Source organism: Choristoneura fumiferana, chromosome 6 (genome assembly GCF_025370935.1).
Source record: "Choristoneura fumiferana chromosome 6, NRCan_CFum_1, whole genome shotgun sequence".
NCBI classification, from domain to species: Eukaryota; Metazoa; Arthropoda; class Insecta; order Lepidoptera; family Tortricidae; genus Choristoneura; species Choristoneura fumiferana.
In genome coordinates, this window is record NC_133477.1 from 10,936,749 (window position 1) to 10,958,677 (window position 21,929).

Here is a 21,929-nt window from a genome sequence, read left to right on the forward strand (position 1 = left end):
AACACATGTCCAGACAAATCTGAACATAATGGTAACCCTAGTTCATTAGGCACTACTTTTCTTGACGACTTACAATTAAAAACAACTTCTTGATTTGGTATCTTAACATTATTACTTATTATTATATAATCTAAGTAATGTATCTATACTCAGCGGCACAAAATTTGGCCCACCCTTCATACAAAATTACCGATTCTGCATACATTTGAGGGGCAGATTTTTGGCCGCTCAGTATAATATTATCTTTAAACAAGTAATTCTTGTATAACAATTGATTTCGGGAATTTTGAAAACAGTTGTAATAATTTCGATTAAATTTGCTATCTCGGGGTTTTTGGGGCGGGCGAGCAATCTATCTGGCTTGGTTTTATGTGTAGGAAAACATGCTTTCCCGACTTTTAGCCATCCTAGCTAGCGTAGCTCACCCGTGATCTAGGTCCGCGCGTACGTAGGTTAGGATACGTCGGGTGACCAAAGTAATTGTTCATAGTCCATTGATATTATGAACCTCCGAAAATTAACGCCTGATTCAATAAATACTCGGATCGATGTGCGATAGTCAGGTCTGCGTTTTTATATTCACGTAGCATAAAGGGAAGAATACTTGTTCTTAAATGGCCATACCTACCCTAAAAGATCTACCAGCTTTTGGTCAAAGTATCACTTGCGTCTTTACATTCATTCAGCCAAAACTACCATTTCAGGCAAAAATAAAAGTCAATAAAGTTTTTAAAGCGCCTTTAATTTATGATAGCACTAATTGTATCCATGATGACTACACAGGCGCCAAATATAATAAAGGAAACGAAAGAATGTAAAATATTTTACACACTAATTTATATAATTAAAGCATTGCCGAAAGATACACTCAGGCCTCGGAATCGTACCTCAAAAACGGCACCTATGGAAATGTTTTTTTAAGCAAACTTCAATTTCCTTTACAACTTTGCGATTAATGTGTCGAATGATTAGGTAGGTACGTTCTCGGTACGTTACACAATATTCAATACAGGTAATCTACCAACTGAAGTAAGTATTTAAACCATTAAAACTTATTTACAAATTTACAAAAATCAAATATATAAAAACAATCCGTCACATCTCATGACACTTATTACACAACATTAAGCTTCTGAGATTAAGCTAAGGTAAAATTACGAGCGCTCGTCACTGTCCCAATAGTCGGCATCTTTAATCTTACGTCATTAGCATTAGAGATGACAGCAGGGTACCTTTTTTATATACTGAGATAGAGATATCAGTTCAACGTTTCGCACACAGCGCCATCTCGTGCTTAGTGACAGTTGACAGTAAAGTATGCGATTGTCGAGGTTCCTAAATGCTCATATTTCATGTTTTATTTGAGCTATTTCTAATACACCATTTTCTATTGGGCATTAGCCTGTCGAGCACTCGGACGATTACCTTACTTTACTTACTTACAAAACTAAAAACCAGCCAAGAGCGTGTTGTACACGCCCAGGATAGGGTTCCTTAGCCATTACGAAAAAATCAAATAATATTTTTCTAAGGATTACGTATTGTGTACTGAATCTTCCAAGTTTAGGTATATTTTATACCTTAGGCTGCTATTTACTCTTAAACTACTAATAATTCTCAAGCAATCTTAGCCGCTATAATTTTCCTTGTAAATTCGATATATTTACTACCATTCTGTTTTTTTTTTTCAAATCTTCAATGAAAATATAATACTTCGCAATAATAATATTTCGCAAACAGATCACTGAATAGAAAATTTGTCTTAGCAACCCCCCCAATGGTTTTAAAAAACCTATCCATCGATACCCCACAATATAGGGTTAGTCGAGAAAAAAAATCACCCCCACTTTACGTCTATGGGAGGTACCCCTAAACTTTTTTTTACTTTTTTTTTATTGTACCACTTTGTCGGCGTGACTGATATGTATATTCATGCCAAATTTCAGCTTTCTAGTACTAGAGCTATCCTGCGAACAGACAGACGGACAGACATGGCGAAACTATAAGGGTTCCTAGTTGACTACGGAACCCTAAAAAAATGCGTTTCTATATTAGGTTATCGTCTCGGAAGTTAGGAAGCTGTATAGTGAAAGATAAGGGTTAATGTCAGCCTTCTTTGCATTGTGTCAGTCAGGGGGTAAGGCAAAAGGAAACAAAAGAAAGAAAGAAAACATTTATTCGTGACAAACATGAGAACAATGGATAAAAGAAATAAAAAAGAGAAAAAAAATAAGTTATGCATGTCACGAAATGGTCCCAAATCAGCAATCTGCCGGTCTTGCGAACGGCGCTGGTCTTTCTTTTCTTTGATGATGATGATGATGATACAATTTTGAGTAAAAAAAAAAAGATCAATATATTAAAAATGAAACGACAAAAAATTACAATATTATCAATTAATGTTACCTACCCTACCAAGAAGTAGAAATAGGCATAAGCCAGTCTCCTTTACCCATTGACATCTCTATGCATGGACCTTACGGCATAGATGTCGATGCCTTTACCCTTCCGGTTCCCAACAAAATGAAAAAAGAATAGTCAAGAACAAACAACCACTGAGCAAGAAAAGTAATCACTCACAACAACATACAATTCGCCATCACCAGGCCAGTTCGTTTCTATTATAATCTAAAATATAAAAATTGACTTACATCACGTAACGTTTCGGTGATAAATAATAATGAATGATGACTTATACGCTTAGGTATATGTAACTAAAAAAAAGCAGGCACCTCATCCATTCAACGGTGCAATGCAAATATAAATTTCAATATTAATTTATTTATAAATAACAATTTGTAATGTATTTAGAAATGTAAATTGACGATCATATTCAATAAATAACCTTTAGCTTTGGTCAGAATAGTAATTAGGTACACTTTCTTTCGTTTAGATGTTTTGACTTTTCTTATTTGATTGAAAATTTAAAGGAATCATTTGGTTTCATGTGATTTGATATAAAAAGACTGATAATAATGATAATGACCCCCGTGGATCCGCTATTGAAACTGATCGTCAAATTACAAAAGTGATGTCGTATTTCACACAATATATTGACGATAACATGATACATAACATCTCTAGATAATTAGCCTATTTTTGCCTAAATATTATTTGTCTCTGTCCATTCTAAGATAAACGTCACAATCACAATTGCACTATTTATGGTCCTTAAAATGTTTTACACTGTTTGTATAAAAAATGCGGTGCCGTAATCTGGCAAGCGTTGGAGCCTTGCTATTATTGGAGTATTAGGAGTTTAGACATGCTTTATACTTAACATTGAAGTACCTGGAGCGAGGCTTGAAGTCTAGCATCTCGTGGCATTGCGATCGGTCATGCATAAAGTAAAGAGTTTACGAAGAAATCAAAGGTAATTATGAAAATGGGAGCCAGATTCTAAAATCAAATTTCTAAATTCTAAATTTTGGAGCACCTCCGTCTAGGCCATAATAGAGCCACCTAAACAAAGTATAAACGATGCTTAGTTTATAACTATTAACGTGTTATTTTTGATTTCCTTTAACTTCTACTTCCTGGATCCCAATCAAAATGAAGTTAATATCTCCAGAACTCTAGTAGCCTAATTCTTACTATAAGATAAAACGCGCATATAAAAAGGCGCGGTGATAAAACAGTAGGTATAAAGGTTCTTAATTTATGAATGACTTTTTTAAGTCCATAACTAAAATGTTTTTAATTCATATCATATTATGGGACACATGACATCAATTGACCTAGTCCCAATCCCAAACTAACCAAAGCCATTGATACTAGGCAACGGATAAACATACTTATATAGATAAATAATTACATACTTAAATACATATTAAACATCCCAGACCCGAGAACAAACATTCGTATTATTCATACAACACACATCTGCCCCGGCCGGGAATCGAACCCGGGACCTCAAGCTTCGTAGTCAGGTCACAAAAAGGTTAAACAAGTGAGTTTTTTTATGCCTTTCTTATGTGTCACGTCAGTATCACTTGCCAAGTTTGTCAATTTTACAATTCTACCTTTAACAAAAAATATGAAGCTATCTTTTTTAATTTGGCCAAAAAGTGAATTACCAGGTAGTTTTTATCAATGAACTGAGCCGTCTGCCGAAGTTAACGGAATTCAAGAAATACACATGTATAAACACACTTTTTTGTACAAAAAAATAATTTTGTTTCAATATATCAATTACATTTTATTGGCGTTCTAAAAAAAAGAAAACGTGAACGTTCAATGCATAATCTTGGAAGAGAAAGTTAAATTGATTCTAAAAGATAGCACGTTATAAATATTATGACCACCATCCGCGTTGAACGGCTTCGTTAGGGGGAAGTAAATCGATTTCCGGATCGCAGATGGTATCTTTCACTGCTTCCATCGTATCTGCATATAAAATCCTGTAATTGTAATCGTCAGGGTCCAACGGACCTGCCTGAAACATTGGCAACCTATTCGATATAACCCAAACACTTTGTTGCTCTTCCTGATCAACTTTAATGTCATTTGGAAATATTAAAGTCTCTCTGTTCATAGCCACTACACCCGACGTTTTCTTCTGATACGGTTTCTCCGTGTCCCAACACCCAATACTGTCTCGGGTCACTAGACCGTAAAACATGACTCCTCGCCTGTCTATGGCTGAAGCGGACGACTGGCCCAAAAGCCCTCTGCTCTCACCCGCGAGGTTAAATTCCGATGCGCTGTTGTTCACGCGTGAACTCTGACGCAGAACTGATGTTGACACTACGAACTCTCTGTAACTTGACATGGCATGGAAATATAATAGCCTGTCCTCATTATGGTCTATGGGCGTAAGTGCTAATCCGAATATTCCGTCTGACCATTGGAAGTTAAGCCCGTGAAGTGTGTAGTTGGAAGCCAGTGGATCTGGGTAGAACAGGTGATGACTAAACCTCCAGAATGTTTCATCTCTTTCTCTAAAAACTAAAAGACCGAAACGCCAAGTATCTGAAATATACACGTGTAGATCGGAGCAGTCTTCTGTTCTTGTATCCACGATTAAATTTGCAAAAAGTGAATCTTGAAGCACATATTTTTTGGGAATTGCGTATCGAGCGATAAGTTTGTCTGTATAGAGATCAAAAACCACTAAACTCGGTGGGCATATTTGTTTCGGATTGTCCTGGGAATCTATTTGACCAGAATCTAATACCCAAAGCCGTCCACACGAGTCAACATTTACTCGGAAAACCGAAGTCAATCCAGTGCAGTTTTGGTTCTCATCTGGAATGTAAAACATTTACGTTAAATAACTAATTATCCTGTCCTTAACATTCAGAACCAATAAAGATTTTAAAAAAGCCGGCCAAGTGTGAGCCGGAGTCGCGCACGAAGGGTTCCGTACCTTTATCTATACAATATTAGACATTAGCAAAAAACGGCAAAAAAATCACGTTTGTTGTATGGGAGCACCCTTCAATATTTATTTTATTCTGTTTTTACTATTTTTTGCTATAGCGGCAACAGAAATGCATCATCTGTGAAAATTTTAACTGTCTAGCTACCACGGTTCACGAGATACAGCCTGGTGACAGACAGACAGACGGACAGTGAAGTCTTAGTAATAGGGTCCCGTTTTTGCTCTTTGGTTACGGAACCCTAAAAAGTACTGTATGAAGTGTTTTGTTATTGGACAGTACTTTTATTATTATTAGGTAGGACACTTATTTGACCATGCCATGACTCTCGGTGACGAAATATACATTTTCAAGTAATGTTATAGTACTCGTTAGTACCTGTGGAAACTTTACTTGTTGGTGTATTAACTAAGATTTTTATTGTTATTAGCCGTATTGTAAATAAACATTAAAACATAAAACATTTTTAGAGCTAGCATAGAGCGATTACAGGAAGAGACACACTTACTAAAAGCCCTGTGGTAGTTCCAGTCAGGGTAAGGCCTAAGCAGTGGTGAGGGATGGCCTCCGACACGGGACACCGTGGCGAGCGTCGCTGGCACTCCTCCGCGCCAGCTCGGAAACGTCACCCACACGCGCGACCCGAACACCTCGATTCCCAGAGGGAGCACATTCATTGGAATGAATTTTCTGTAAAAAAAATATCGCGGGTACTTTTGTGTCTTGGATTTGTGAATTATAGTAGTGTACTAAAAATTGTACAGTTGTTCAAATTCGAAACATTTCCTTGAGTTCTGTTTGGGGTGAGAAGAGCTATAAGCGGATTACGTTATACATAAGTTCAGAACCTTTCATAGTTAGATAAGAACACACCGCGTATATTGGCTGGCATTTCAAAATAATATAACTACCTACTTAGTATAAGTACCGTGCATCTCTAAAAAAATAATTAAACTAACTGGGTCAAGGTAGGTTCCTGTTTAAGTTCATAACGGATCCCTAAATCGATTAATGGTCTTTGCAAACCACCCGTTATGGACATTGGACATCCCATATTATCCCACGTTTCTTGTTGGATTACGGAAGCCTAAAAAAGAGTTTACTCTTCTCTATGGTTACTGAACTTACTTTGTGATGAGAGCTTGCTCCCGGTGTATGTGCGAGGGGAATTCGAAGTCCACATATTTCCACTTGTAAAGGGTGGAAAAGGGCGGCGTGTCCCCGTCGGCTGGCAGCGACTGCGCGTGCGCCACGCCCAGCATAGCCAGCCATAGAGTCAACCCGGCTGCGCGAGTTCCATCTGGAAATTAAGATTTCTTTAATTAATAAGAATTAATTCGGGTATTACAAAGTCAAAGTCAAAGTCTAAATATCTTTTTTCAATTTAGGCTATAACAAGCACTTATGAATGTCAAAAAAATCTACCACCAGTTCGAAAAATCCTCTGTTGATAGGAATCCGGCAAGAAATTCAACGAGGTATATATTTTTTTAAACAGATTTAAATGTTATTAAATGATATCAATACATCACAAGTATGTAACACAACTTTATTTTTAACACAGTAGGTTCGCTATTTGAAGGGATCGCTAATGCGGATCGGAATTATTTCCAAATATCCCTGTCCATGATAATATAATCATTAACTTTATAATACGCCTTAGATATTAATGACAATAGATCTGAATTTTGTATTCGTTTCATTTGTAATATTTTTTGGAATTTTATTATAAACGTATGCAATTTCCCAGAAACGACTTTTTGATTTTAGCCAGTCTGTAAGATGGAACTTTAAGCTTCCCTGTGTTTCTAGTAGCCTTTGGCTTATCGACGTTAGTGAAAAATCACATATGTTCTTCCTAACATACATGATTATTTCAAATACATAAAGCGACGGCAGGGTTAAGATACCTGCTTCCTTAAAAAAAGATCTTAAAGATTCACGCGTCTTCAAATTATAAATTGCTCTAATTGCTCTCTTTTGTAAGATAAAAATTGACTCAATGTCTGCAGCAGATCTCCATAAAATAAGGCCGTACGAAATAATGCCTATTAAAGTAAGCAAAATACACCAACCGCGCCGTCGCCACATCGGTTAGCTGCCGTATTTTCCAAACTGCAAAAGCAGCAGAGCTCAATCTACCTGCGATTGCTGTGACAGTACAGTACCCGAGACTTATCGCGCTAATAATACGAGTGATAATTACTTCAACGTTTCAGCCACATTGCAGTGTCCGTTGTCTACGAGTTTCGTTAGCGTGATAAGTCCCGGGTTATTCCTATAATTGTACCTTATTTTATTTTTTACAAAATAGAGAAATTTCGTTTTTTATTTTATTCAGAATAATAATTCATTTTTTTATAAAAATAAAATTAGTAGGAATTTCAATTGATTATTCTACTTACATTATAAATACGAAAGTTTGTAAGTCTGTTTGTAAGTTACCTTTTCACGCCTAAACCGCTGAACCGATTAGATGAAATACGGTATACAGATAGTTTTTATTATTGTGTATTCCGGGAAATTGCACAGATCTCGCGGGACAGCGATAAACGAATTCGACGCGGACAGAGTCGCAAGCAAACTAAATAAATAAAATATAATATCCTTAAAAAAAATAGGTACAATTTAAGTCTCTCAAGTCTGGCTACGGCCCTGGCATTTAGATAGCTACGATGTTTATGATGGCGACTGTAACTCAATATTTTCAGCGAATGTAAACAAAGCCACTCAGGCATGTCAGTTATGTCAGTTAATGCTTTGTTTACTTTAACAGGCACACGTTGAGTTATAAGAAAGAATAAAGAAAAATAAGTGTAAACATTGTTATTTGGAAGACATTAATTTTGTGGGGCTCATTCAAAGTTATAATGTTTTATCAACTTTCTCTACAAAATGTAGAGATGTAAAGACGAGATGTGCACACACGCAAATTTTATAATCAATCACCATTTAAATACCTACAGTTAAATAGACCAATAGGTACAGCTTTTTACCTAGAAATATCACTTAAATCAGCCCTTGACACAAAAGTTAAAGTAGTAAAATTAGCTGTTAAAATCCCAGCCAAATAAAAAATATATCCTAAATTGCGATGGTAAAAATACCTAAATTTTTTATTGTTTTTTTTTTTTTTAATTACTTGATTGATTCTTTAACTTAGGTGTAATCTGCGAAAGTCCATTGCTATGAACTAAAATAAACATCATTCGTTTTCATAAGGAATTCACTATACTTACTCATAGTTTAGTTAGAAAATGCAGTATATGTAGAGATTGATAGATTTTAACGTCTTGTTCATGTGGTGAACATCATTGTTGGGTCTCTGTGACATTGATATTGTGTTCATTTATTTGTAAAAAAAATATGTATACGCTATGCCTATCCAATTTATTAAAAGTGTAAACAAACCAATTTCATCAAAATTCTTGTATAAACACCCACTGGATCGAATCAATAACACATTTCACAATTCGTGTTTTTCAACTAGACGTCTAATCACTTTTTTCACTAAAATTCACTTGATTTCATTTGAAAAATCTTCGTCAAAATCTAACGTTATTTCTTGCTTGAAACATGTGTAAGTATAATCTGTAGTAGCTTAGACTAGCGTAGAGATGGTGGAAAATTTGACATTTTAAAAATCGATTAATGCGCGGATAAATAAGCGATTTGTATTTACTTTCCTTAAAATTAAAATATAGTTACTGCTTTTATAATTGAAGTATTGTAAATAATAAAATAGACAAAAATACGTTGATCTATTCAATTAATAAATAATCGATTTACTGAACAGATTAATTATTTTGCAATAGGTTCTAGGTTTTGACATCACTAAATGTCTATGATCGAGTTAATGGCGTCTTTGTTTACGCTTGTCATAAATTTGATCGGAATACAATATAGTTACTTTTGCATACTAATGTTGATCTAAACATGAACTATTACAAACATAACATTGTAACATTGCGTGATATATTAAATATGTTTCCAAAATCAAGAGGCCTAGAATTTTTTAAGCATGTTTTATTGCTATATGTTGTAGAAAATCCAAAAAAAACTACTTTAAAAATGTTTTGATCTTGCCAAGATAAGGATTAAAAATATACATGATTACTTACAGGAAAATTAAGTACATAAACCAAAATATTAATGAAAAATTACAATCGAGTGTATATGCTGGGCAGAGGCTTATGCTTATCCTCTCAGAATAAGAAGGCTCAGGCTTTAGTCCCCATGTGGGCCTAGAGCGGATTGGGAACTTCACTTCACACACACACCATTGAATTGTGACCGTGTATACAGATTTCTTTCCGATGTTTTCCTTTAACCGGAAAACTAGCGGTAAATTTCAAATAGATTTTTGCAGAGATATTCTGAAAAGATTTAGAGGCGCGAGCCCGGGTTTAAACCCACGATTCTCTGCTTGAGAGGCCATAGGTCAAACGACTAGGATGCCACGGTTTCAATTTAAAATTGTTTAAATTGATAATTTCACAGTCATTAAGAAAGCGATCCCATTCTTTTTACCGTTCTACGAGTAAAATGTGTTATAAAAATATCCACAATTTTCATTTTCTACGACATCATCAATAGAAGAAACACACTTTCTACACACTATCCTAACCTAAACTAACACATCTATCAATTTATATTTTCTAGATATTTGCAATAATAAAATTATACTTTCTACAATTAGAAACTGTTAATAAAAGTAAGTATTAAGTTATTAGATGCGCTTTATGGTCAACGGTTTTATTAGTGCTGTAAAGCATTATACCTTTGAGCCAAGTATAGTAATTTGTTTGCAAACTGCTATTTTACTGAATATTTTATATTCTCCACGTAACACTGCTTGTTACGTGTATAGATAACTCTAGAGGTATATCTGGGGTGAACGCACATTTATTAGGCAAGCGTGCTCCATCTTAATCCACGTCCTCGCTTACCATCAGACGTAATTGTGGGCAAACGCAAGCCTATTTTGTGTAAAAAAATATATGTTGATGACCACTTGAAAGAAATTTCAAACCGTTAAGTTCACTTCCACATTCGAATTATTTAACTTGAGATTTACTAAATTTTGCAACATGCAAAATTACCGAACGAAGCACTTTCACTTACCGGAGAACATTACGTGAGAAATTAACACACTTCTAGATACAAATATGCACTGCACCAGGCGTGTTATCAAAAGATAACTGATTTTGTAAATGAGTGACTCGGTACGAGTTAATTGTTTTGGTGTAATGCAAACCTACGTTGCTTTCATTTAAGAACAAAGCGTGATATCAAAACAATTTCTATAGTGAATCACGAGCCGCACGGCACAAATCTTATGTCGAGTAAATTACATTAAAATTGCATTAAGTACATGTATAATTTCATTCTACTTATTTCTTAAATTTTACAGATTACTAAACTTAGAGCTTTGGAGAATCCAATGTTCAAAGCTAGATGCCCTTATCTTATTTCAGAATATTTAAGTAGGGCATAGGTTTAGTTAAATTGAGTACCTCTGGAAAGGTTTTTGACGCGGTACACGTTCAACATCGATCAGAGTATGGGACTGTTTGTCAACCTCAATTAAAAAATCCTGAATACATGGTATAAACAGTGGTGTTTAGTTAAATTACCTCAACCATCTTTTGTTGAAATATACCGTAGTAAAATGATTACACCTTGTACATTTGCCATTAATCGGTGCAACTGCGCTTCTTTGATTTCATAATTTTAAATATTATTTTATTTGTGACTTTCACTGTTTATTTTTTTTATTCTACTGGGTGGCAAACGAGCAAGTGGGTCTCCTGATGGTAAGAGATCACCACCGCCCATAAACATCTGCAAGACCAGGGGTATTGCAAATGCGTTGCCAACCTAGAGGCCTAAAGTTTAGGTGCTCATAAATCGAAAAGGTTTACTAAATACTTTTTCTCGTCTGTAGGCACAGTTTATCATCCCATCATCCCAGCCTATATACGTCCCACTGCAGGGCACAGGCCTCCCCTCAGAATGAGAGGGCTTGGGCAGTAGTTCCCACGCGGGCCCAGTGCGGATTGGGAACTTCACACACACCGTTGAATTGCTTCGCAGGTTTGTGCAGGTTTCCTCACGATGTTTTCCTTCACCGTAAAGCTCGTGGTAAATTTCAAATGTAATTCCGCACATGAATTTCGAAAAAACTCAGAGGTGCGAGCCGAGGTTTGAATTCACGAACCTCTGCTTGAGAGGCCATAGGTCAAACCACTCGGCCACCACGGCATCAAGTACAGTTAAACAAACTTAATCATGTACCAGGGTGAAACCTTTGTGCTACTATACTAATGTCATGTTGACATCCCATACTTTTGTCAAGAAAATTGTATTGTATTGTAAACTCTTTATTTTACATAAAAACACATGAAATTAACAAAATAAAATCATAGTGAAATTGATTATTAAAAGGTTCCACTTTCCACTCTAATACATGAATCAAATTGAAAATACAAACTGAAATATAGATGCACAGAAAGACCAGAAAAATAAGACCAGCACTGGGAATCGAACCCAGGTCCTCGGCATTCCGTGCCACGTGCTATACCGCTACACCACTGCTGGACAACGGTACAGACACGAATTTTCCCTATGCACCACATATCTCAGCTTATTTGTTTCTTATTTAGCCACTTAAGCAGTGACGCTAGCGACATCTATACCGTAGCCCTCATCGAGAAATTTTCGGTACTCCATTGGAACTAACCGCTCACCCGGACAAGAGATATCGTTACTAAGCAATCAAATTAAGATTGTTTTTTTGGAATCTTTTTGTATTTTTTATTTCAATTCCAAATTTTTACTTTTACGGTCATCCCGTAAAACCTAAAATGAATCAATTTGTACAACGCTAACTGATTAACAGGGTTCACTCTGACTTGCTAAACAAGTGCCTGCTGTCTAAATCATGTTGTTAAAGTTTGCAATAACCGGACTATCTTTGTTGTAATTAGTTATTTTAACTTTATCGTTTTTGTTTTATTTAAAACTGACCAACAACAACTGACCTTTGATGGTCCATTACACGTACTATGAACCACCTACATATGCTCTGGCTTAATGAATGAATGAATTTTATAAAATTATTATGAGAGGGAGGCAAACGAGCAACCGGGTCAGATGACCCATCAGATGATGGGAAATGATCACCACCGCCCATGAGTACCAACTAACTTACAGAAACAATGCAGTTCTTTAGGAATTCGCAGCAGAAGCGGAGCACTTTGTGCAAATGGTAGCAATATTGACAACATAAGGATGGAACCGCTTCCCATGCCTGATCACACCGTGGTGAAATAGAGGTGATGGAATAAGTTCATATTACCATTCCTGCGCACATTCAAAAATATATCCGGCAAAATTAGACAAACAAGCCTCGTCAAGGGAATCTAGGAGTAAGATTTATAATATTTTAAGCTTTCTCAATTTTTACTCATAACTAATTCATCTGAAGACTAATTAATTACTGTAATCACGATTACTATTTATTTCTTGGCCGTGGTCACGAGTCCAGAACTGTTGTAAGTAATTGTGTGCAACAATGTATATTTAGATGTTTCTGTGGTACCTCTAGCTAGATGCATGGTTGAGCAACTAAAATTAAATATTCTGGACTGAGAGTAGTAGTACTATAACTACAAGTTCCAATCTTGTCAGGGTGTATGCTAAAAAGACTACCGTGATCTTTCAAATCTCCAAACATACCGATATTTACTTTCCGGTTGAATGGTGAAACGGAAAATGCTCTTGCGCTTCGCCGGCGTCTTGTCGGTAGATTGGTTGAAATAATTAGAATCGGCAGCAGCTTTCTAGAGATCCTACGCAGAAAATAATACCTTTGTGATAATTATTAATGATTAACGTTTCGTGCAATTATTAATTAGGAGTCATCCAAAAATTACAAACATTTAAGAGGGAGGGGTTTGGAAGGGGTCAGGCGGTTTATGCACGCAGTAAAAAACTGGAACTAAATAATTACAACTAAAAATGGACCAAATTGGTGTGACTCACTTTATGGATAGCTCCTTAGGTATTTAATTAACTTAAATGATTTGAATAACTAGGTAAGAATGACACGAGCATTAAAAATTAGCATATTATAGATACACGATACGTTACGACTCACACCAACACATAATAAGCATGGTCATACCTTTGAACTAATTTGTGCCACAAAGGTACCTACTACAAAGAACATAAAATGTGCTATTAAAGCCCTGAACTGTACAAACGACAAGTTTTACTTTTAATATTTAATGCAAGATTATAGCCCTATCGCACCATTTTCTGTTAAGTAGCAGGTATATTTAAGTGACAGATATCTATGAAACCATCTCTGTTTAATCAAACAAAATAAAGAGAGACGACGCGACATACTTATACATAGATATCTGTCACATAAGACTATAGGAGTTTAATCAGATACTAGCACAAGTAAAAATTTAAATACTCACGATGAATAATTTGAAAGAATTCATAATTTAAAAGTAATTTTGTTTTTAGTTTAAAAAAAAATAATAACTACAATTTTTTAAAAGTGTAGGTACATTATACGTAATACTTGTATTAATTGATGTTGCCATCTTGTAGTTTAACTCAATAAATGAAAGTTAAAACCTTCGCGTTAAAACTCGACTCGATCTTGACCTGTACCGATTTTTATTTTTTGTCGTTTTGTTTGTTGGTTTTGGACAAAAGCAGGGGTTTGATAAGCGGTAATGGCAATGGCCCATGAAAGAAGAGATCGGTTGTCCACGCGCCATGCACCGGCTACATTCACGTAACGCTGAATGGATTGATTTAAAACCTGCTCACAAATATAGTCTAGCTTCATTGCTTTCGTGGTTACGATGCTTAAATAAACTTGCTTATTCGTATTTGCCTTCAACCGTGATACCTAACAATTTCAAACATGCGGAAGAAGAAGTAATTATCTACTTAAATTGACAACTACATAATTAAACAGAAAAATAAGACCATCACTGGGAATCGAACCCAGGTCCTCGGTAATCCGTACCGCGTGCTATACCGCTACACCACTGATGGTCACTGGTGGTGTTGTTGTCTGTTTTTTCTGTGCATCTATATTTCAGTTTGTATTTTCAATTTAGGTTTTACGGGATGACCGTAAAAGTAAAAATTTGGAATTGAAATAAAAAATACAAAAAGATTCCAAAAAACCAATCTTAATTAGATAATTAATCGTTAGGTACTGTTATCATTTTGTTTGTAGGTAGATATAGGTTAATAATAAATGAGAGATAAAATATTATGCTTTCACTTCTCATGTACTTAAAATGTTACTTTAGTCTCTGCATATCGGGACTAAAGCTACTTTTTATTCTCTAGCGATTAAAGTATTTTTTTTTAATTTACGTTGGAAACCCCTAAGCAGCCAACACGGTGTTTGTGAATGGAGGATTTTTATGGCGTGGAAATTACCTCAAAATGACAACTGTGCAAAAATATTAAAAATAACACGATTTAATTTCGTGAAACACAATTAATGATTACGAATATAAATCTAATCGATTATATTAAGGATTAAGTCATTTTATTAGTTTTCAATTTTGAAACTGTTGGCTAAATATGCAAGCTTTTAAAGTGTCACTTCATAAACAATAAAAGAAAAGAAAAAACCGCGCAACAATCGCAACCTCGCTCTGCTCGGGTGGCTAAAATCCTCGTGTCATTATTGCTTGTTTTAGTCCCTTGTTGAACAATCTACTATTATTTTTATAATTTTCAATACAAAACAACAACACTTTATAATAATATGTTCGAACAAAAAGGTCACTATTTTTAGAGAATTATATCGGCGACCGCTATAACTATAGACTTTGAACAAACTTTAACTACTATGAAATAAATTAGTTTTTTTTTATTCGACTGGATGGCAAACGAGCAAGTGGGTCTCCTAATGGTAAGAGATCACCACCGCCCATAAACATATGCAACACCAAGGGTATTGCAGATGCGTTGCCAACCTAGAGGCCTAAGATGGGATACATTAAGTGCCAGTAATTTCACCGGCTGTCTTACTCTCCACGCCGAAACACAACAGTGCAAGCACTGCTGCTTCACGGCAGGATTAGCGAGCAAGATGGTGGTAGCAATCCGGGCGGACCCTGCCACAAGGTCCTACCACCTGGTGGATACTTTGCGGCGGTCTTGGTGGTTTGTTTTTCGTATCGACCTACCAAAAGTCCGTATCGTCGCTTCTAATCGGTCGATACGGGATAACATACAGGTCGATTCACAAGAGATGGTACGAATGGATTGAATGATTGAATAAAAGTATCTGTGTTACCTATGTGAATACACTTCACACAAATATGAAAATATCATGAATCTGCCATTTTCCTACAAATCGACCTGTACATAGGTTTGAGCTTATTCATTTTGAACCATCTATAGCGGCTACCTACTTGGGCTCCAGCATAGTGCTATTACTAGGGTCCCATGTGCACCCTTCGGGTAAACAACCCTACAAGGAGTAGGTAATAAATTTAGTACCCCATTCACTTAACTGTAATTTCATATTTCGAGTTTAGTCGTATGTTTAGTTCTATTTATTCCACTCTAAGTAGCAAAAGCAATAAAATAACAACATAAATTAAATAGCCTATATCACGCATTGGAAACTAATAATGCCTCCGGTATTAACAATGCCTCTTCGTGCTGGCTTTGTGTATTTTTACTGCCAAATATAAATGATTAACTAATTTCCAATAGAGAAATTGTCATACAATATTGTTAATTAGGTACCTACATTCAGTGAAATACCTAAGTCAACTCCCTACAATATATATATTATTTAATTTGTCTTCGATGCTGGTCTCAATGCGGCTATAATAACGGATTGAGACTTTCACCACGACTCCATGTAGTATCTAGATGTACTGAAATTGCACAAGAACCACATGTCGTGTCCTTATTCTCTTTTATAATACAAGATTATTACTTTATGCCCTACCATATTTGAAGAAACCCCTATTGCAAAAGACACTTCATATAGTATGTTTCATTAAATGCAAGTCTATTTTGTCTTTACCTATTGTAGTTGGTTGAAAATTATTGCGAGAATGTGGAAACAGATCGCAGGTCTGATTGAAATATAGGTAAAATATCACGAAAAAAAACTATAAGGTTTGAAATAAGAAGTTTGTGAAAAGGAATGTCTGTAAGTAGGTATATGCTGCTAACCACGCTACCCATAGGCATCGATCTGGGGATTTTTTTTATTTATAATTTTTATTTATGTCTAGTTTTTAATTTTAGTTTTAATTTATACTGTTGTAAATAGTTTTTTTCGGTGTAGTTTTTAAGTAGGTATTTTTAATTGGTGGTTTCAACAATGAAATTTGAATATAGCCTAATTTTGCGCCTTAATGTTATTTAAATAGCTTACATTTTAACTGATCGTGTTCACCGTCATTTTCATTAATCAGATATTAATAATCAACTATATCTAAGTACTCATCGGCATTTACCATAATTTGAGATAGAGGTCAATCGTTCGTCAGTTTCATAATAAAAAATACTTTCTTATTAATTTTCTTTAAAATGTAATTATTTAGGTGAGGTTATAATCTACCCAGAATTAATAGCGCAGTACTTAATACGTAATTATTTATTAATATTATAGTGGATAGCTCAAACTATACTGCAAAATCTTTATTTTTTAATCACTTACCATTTTTCTCTTTGCGCTTTGATCCAAATCCATATTCTCCGGTATTATACGCGTCCTGAACATTACGCAATTTATTCGTTTCACTGTTCCTGAAAGTGTTCACTTCCAATGGGTTAGCCCGTTCATGTTCAAATTTATTAAACTGTTCATTTACTTGATTGTACTGACTAGTGATGTCTGCATAGATCATGGACGGTGGCGACCATTGTATGAACCACTGATGTGAAACCGCCATAGCTCAGGCACGGATCTAAAACGTAAAATTGGTGAAGTACAAGTTAAACAAACTTTTACAACTAACCTATGATTGTCTGTGGCACGGCCGCGCGCGTGTACGTAAGAACTGTTGCAAAGTCATTCTGCGGGTGAAGTATGCGCGCAGGCACTATGGAGAGACTCGCTCTGCCCCTCTAGAAAGCACATCCACGAGCTTTTGTAATAAACGATGCAGCTCCTTGACAAGCACTTAGCTTTTGATAGCAGCACATCGCAATATAATTGCAAAAAACCTAAGTTACTTAATGTAAATTGCCTAACAACTACGTGAACTAAAGTCATCATTAATAACATGACAATTAAACTATTTCCAGTACAGAATTATTTAAACTTGAGATGGAAGAGAACAAAAAAACAGATTTTGTTAACCTAGTTTATGTTCTTCAGAATCATAAAAAATGTTTCCACAAGCTGTAGTCTGGTACCACGTTACGAACTGGGCAAGAGTAAGATTCGGCTTCGGGTTTAAAATATTTTTTAGTAATCCGAGGAAGAGGCCTTTGCCCAGCAGTGGAACATATAAAATGGCTAAAAAAAAAATATTTTATCAGGAAATGTATCCAATTATATTTTGTATTGTAAGTAGTTCTATGCATTTAAATTACAGAACCCTTTTTCACGCGAGTTTGACCCGCGCTTTCCGTTTTTTTTTTAAATTAAGACTACTTAAAGACTAATGAATCATTATTTTAATTTATTGTTTCTACCTACTCGTATTGCAGATAACACTCAACACATCACGCAATTAATTCTTATTCTTCCTGTATCTTAGAATTTCATAATAAGAATGCTTAACTAATTATTATTAATTGGCATCCTTTTACTTCGCAAAGTCTATACAGAGTGTCCGGTAAGTAGTCGATACGATATCCCGACGTGGCTGGATAGATATTTTTTAATGGTCACTTTAGTTGAACTTTACGTTTAGTCAAATTTATTTGGGTATGATTTTATTGATCATCTAATAAATGCGTATTCGGCGACCTAATAAGTAATATTTGTTCCTAAAATAGTAGATCTGTCACCTAAATTGAATCACCAAGTAATATTAAAACGGTTACCTAAATATTATTTAAAAAACACTCGGAAATAATATTGATCATCAAACATCACGCCTGTATGCCCAAATGGGGTAGGCAGACAACACGAAACGTTACCGCTTCGGAGAAATGGCTTCCTAAAAATTAATTATCATCATCATCCCAGCCCATATACGTCCCACTGCTGGGCACAGGCCCCTCTCAGAACAAGAGGGCTTGGGCCGTAGTTCCCACGCGGGCCCAGTGCGGATTGGGAACTTCACACGAACCATTGAATTGCTTCGCAGGTTTGTGCAGGTTTCCTCACGATGTTTTCCTTCACCGCAAAGCTCGTGGTAAATTTCAAATGTAATTCCGCACATGAATTTCGAAAAACTCAGACTCAAAATTAATTATAATCACTGGAAAATAATATTGGTCATCAAATAATTGAACTGAAATTTGACGATAATGATATACAATTAATGAAATAATAATAATAATAATATCTTCTCACAAATTACACCAATTGACCTAACCCCAAACTAAGCAAAGTTTGTTCTATGGGTGCTAAACAACGGGTAGACATACATACATATATACTTAAATACATACAAACATCCAAGACCCAAATGCCTACTACAAACATAATTTATATTCATCATACAAGTGTTCGGTTCTGGCACTTCGCCGGCCGCTGCAGCGGCACGCTCACTTCGCTCGCTCGGCTCGCGCACTGAGGGTCACAATTCTACCTAACACTCCTCCTCGCTTCGCTCGTAGTCGTACCTAAGCAGACCTGCCTTAGTAGAATAGGTAGAAGCATCGAATTAAGGAACTGATCTATTATTTTGGTGATCGAATTTTGATGATCAAACTGTAATTTAGGATACAGGTTTACATTAATCTGATGACTCATACTTAGAGACAGATTTGATTCATTTGCTGACCAATATATTTCTTAGGGATATATATAATAATTAGGGTATCGCAGTTTAGTGACAAATCTAAATTTAAGTGACAGAAAATATAGCTCCCAATTTACGAGTATTTTAGAAATTTTGGTTCTCGTACTACTTTAAAATGAAAGAACGTTTTGTGGTTACTTATGGCTTAAAAATCTAACTTAACGTACCACAAAAAAAAAATAGAAATAGAGACGACTTTTACAAGACCTTTAATTAAAAGGGTGCATGTATATTTTCGATGGCACAAAATAAGTAAACAAACAAAATTGAAAAACATTACATAACATAAAGACTTATGAGAAAACATGAAATTGTTCTTTTGAGTTGATCTATCCAGCCATAGTGGTTGGAAAGTATGTATATCCACTACTTAAACTGTATACAGTGTGATCAATCCAAATGGGTCAGAAGGGAGAAGTCAGAAACTATGAGAGATAGCGAAATCTGTTCTTAGGAACCATGGCTTCGATTTTAAATTTAATAAAAATGCCATTCCATTTTTTTTTATTCCATACATAACCGGGAATCGAACCTGGTCTGTAGTATGCCAAATTTCAAGTCAATCCGATTACAGGAACTATGTCAAATTTAACTTGCAAGATTTGACCCGTACGCAAGTTAAATAAAAGCTTAATAATAACGAAAAAATGTGCCGAACTTGTAACATATAGTTTACAGAGATTTTGACCAGGTTCGATTCCTGGTTATGTATAAGAGTTAAAACAAAAAAAAATGCCATTTTTTATTAAATTTGAAATCGCAGCCATGGTTCCTAAGAACAGATTTCGCTATCTCTAGTAGTTTCAGACTTCTCCCTAATGATCTATTGGATTGATCACCCTGTATACATTGCTGTAAAATTAAATTAAAATGTGAAAAATAACTCATTAGCCGAGATTTTTTTTAAATATGGATAGCGTGATAAGTAAGTCCCGTTTGTGGTATTTTAACTTTCATAAAAGGTGACCTAGGATCCTAGGAATCTGATGCGAGAGTGAGCAACAACGGTCTCTATTGTCAACTAAGAATTTCGGACTTTAGCACTGTGAAAGTCAAGGAAAAATTTTCACACTACCTATTTATTCACCAAAGTTGTGATGAAGTTTCGCTACCAATCCTTACCCGACGATCACTGTAACGTGTAGCGACGATGAAGAAGAAGATTAAAAAATTTGGCTCTGTGCATATCTAGCGCAAATACTGGTGCAAGTTAAAATAATGCTATGTTGAGACCATAAATAACAATCAAAATCTTGTTTCTATAGTACTGAGTTTTATTACAATCGTGACAATGCTACAAAGTGCGTCTCGTCAAATTAGCCTAATGGAAGCTTTATTATCAATTTGGTTACGTAACATTCGATCACACTAAACGGCCATGTTTGCGGCACGGGCCGTAACAATAACAGCAATAATATCACCGACTCGAAATGAAAATGTAAAAACGTTGAAACTTTCACTCAGTATTTGAAAACCGTATCAATATATTATACCTATATAAGAGTTGTAGTCGACCAAGAAATTTATTTACCATCCTAAGATTTCATTTTAGTTGCGCCGTAGGTACAATATAAACACTATTCCTATAGATACTAGACTATATAAAAAAAAATAACAAAAAAGTAAAACCGACTCCAAAAAAATAAAAAAAATAACAAAAAATGGAACCGACTATAAAACCCATGAAAATATTTTTCTAGCACTAGGTACCTACTAGCTCGAAGTCGGTGTCTCAGCACGACCCAGCAGGATGGATTGAAACCCATAGTATGTAGGTAAGGTAGACGACTATTGTTCCATTCCTGCTGGCTTGTGCTGAGGCACCGACTTCGAGCTAGTAGGTACCTAGTGCTAGAAAAATATTTACAAGGGTTTTATAGTCGGTTCCATTTTTTTGTTATTTTTTTATTTTTTTGGAGTCGGTTTTACTTTTTTGTTAAAAAATTTATTTATAGACGAGCGAGCATTACTTAGCTTTTACGAGTTCCATTGGTCATCTACGGTCTTCTTCATCAGGTTCAGTTTACCAAATGATACTTTCTGAATGTAAATGCTTATCTTAATGCTAAAAATGCGAAAATCGCCATAGGTGCGCCTATAAAATTTGAGGTTTGCCCTCGTTTCTCCTAGGATCCAGTCATCAGATCTTGACTTGGTGGCAGTGGGACCACCTCAGAAGAGTGTCCTTTCGAATAAAAAAATAATTTTGAAAATCGGTCCACAATTGAGTGAGTAATCGGCGAACATACATAAAAAAAATACAAACAATGGAACATAGAACCTCCTCCTTTTTTGAAGTCGGTTAACAAACATGGATAAATAGGTAGGTACTTATGAAACCTACCTTTTTATACCTGCCCCCGACCGGGGATTGGACTCGGGACCTCAGGCTTCGCAGTCAAGTTTTGTAACCACTGGGTTATCCGGCAGACCATGTGATGTAGGAACTTTCATATGGAAACTATGATAAACCACTTAATTGGTTAACTATACCTATAACGTAATACCTACTCACAAGTCACCAGGTGTTCACAACTCAGATTCCAATTTGTAG

General features: G+C 35.4%; 1 protein-coding gene across 2 annotated transcripts; it reads right to left on the bottom strand.

Annotated features, from left to right (window-relative positions):
* Nucleotides 1-724: 724 nt before the first annotated feature.
* On the bottom strand, nucleotides 725-21,759 carry LOC141429036 (dopaminechrome tautomerase-like). 2 transcript variants are annotated; one of them, XM_074089184.1, is made up of 5 exons: nucleotides 21,720-21,759; nucleotides 17,113-17,362; nucleotides 6,510-6,681; nucleotides 5,890-6,071; nucleotides 725-5,247 (listed from the first exon to the last, which is right to left on the bottom strand). In XM_074089184.1, exons 2-5 carry the CDS (start codon nucleotides 17,345-17,347, stop codon nucleotides 4,295-4,297), a joined length of 1,542 nt encoding a protein of 513 aa, XP_073945285.1. In that variant the 5' UTR covers nucleotides 17,348-17,362; nucleotides 21,720-21,759; the 3' UTR covers nucleotides 725-4,294. The 2 variants fall into 2 exon arrangements, with proteins under 2 accessions (XP_073945285.1, XP_073945286.1); XM_074089185.1 differs by lacking the exons at nucleotides 17,113-17,362; nucleotides 21,720-21,759 and adding an exon at nucleotides 10,506-10,571.
* Between the last annotated feature and the right edge of the window lie 170 nt (nucleotides 21,760-21,929).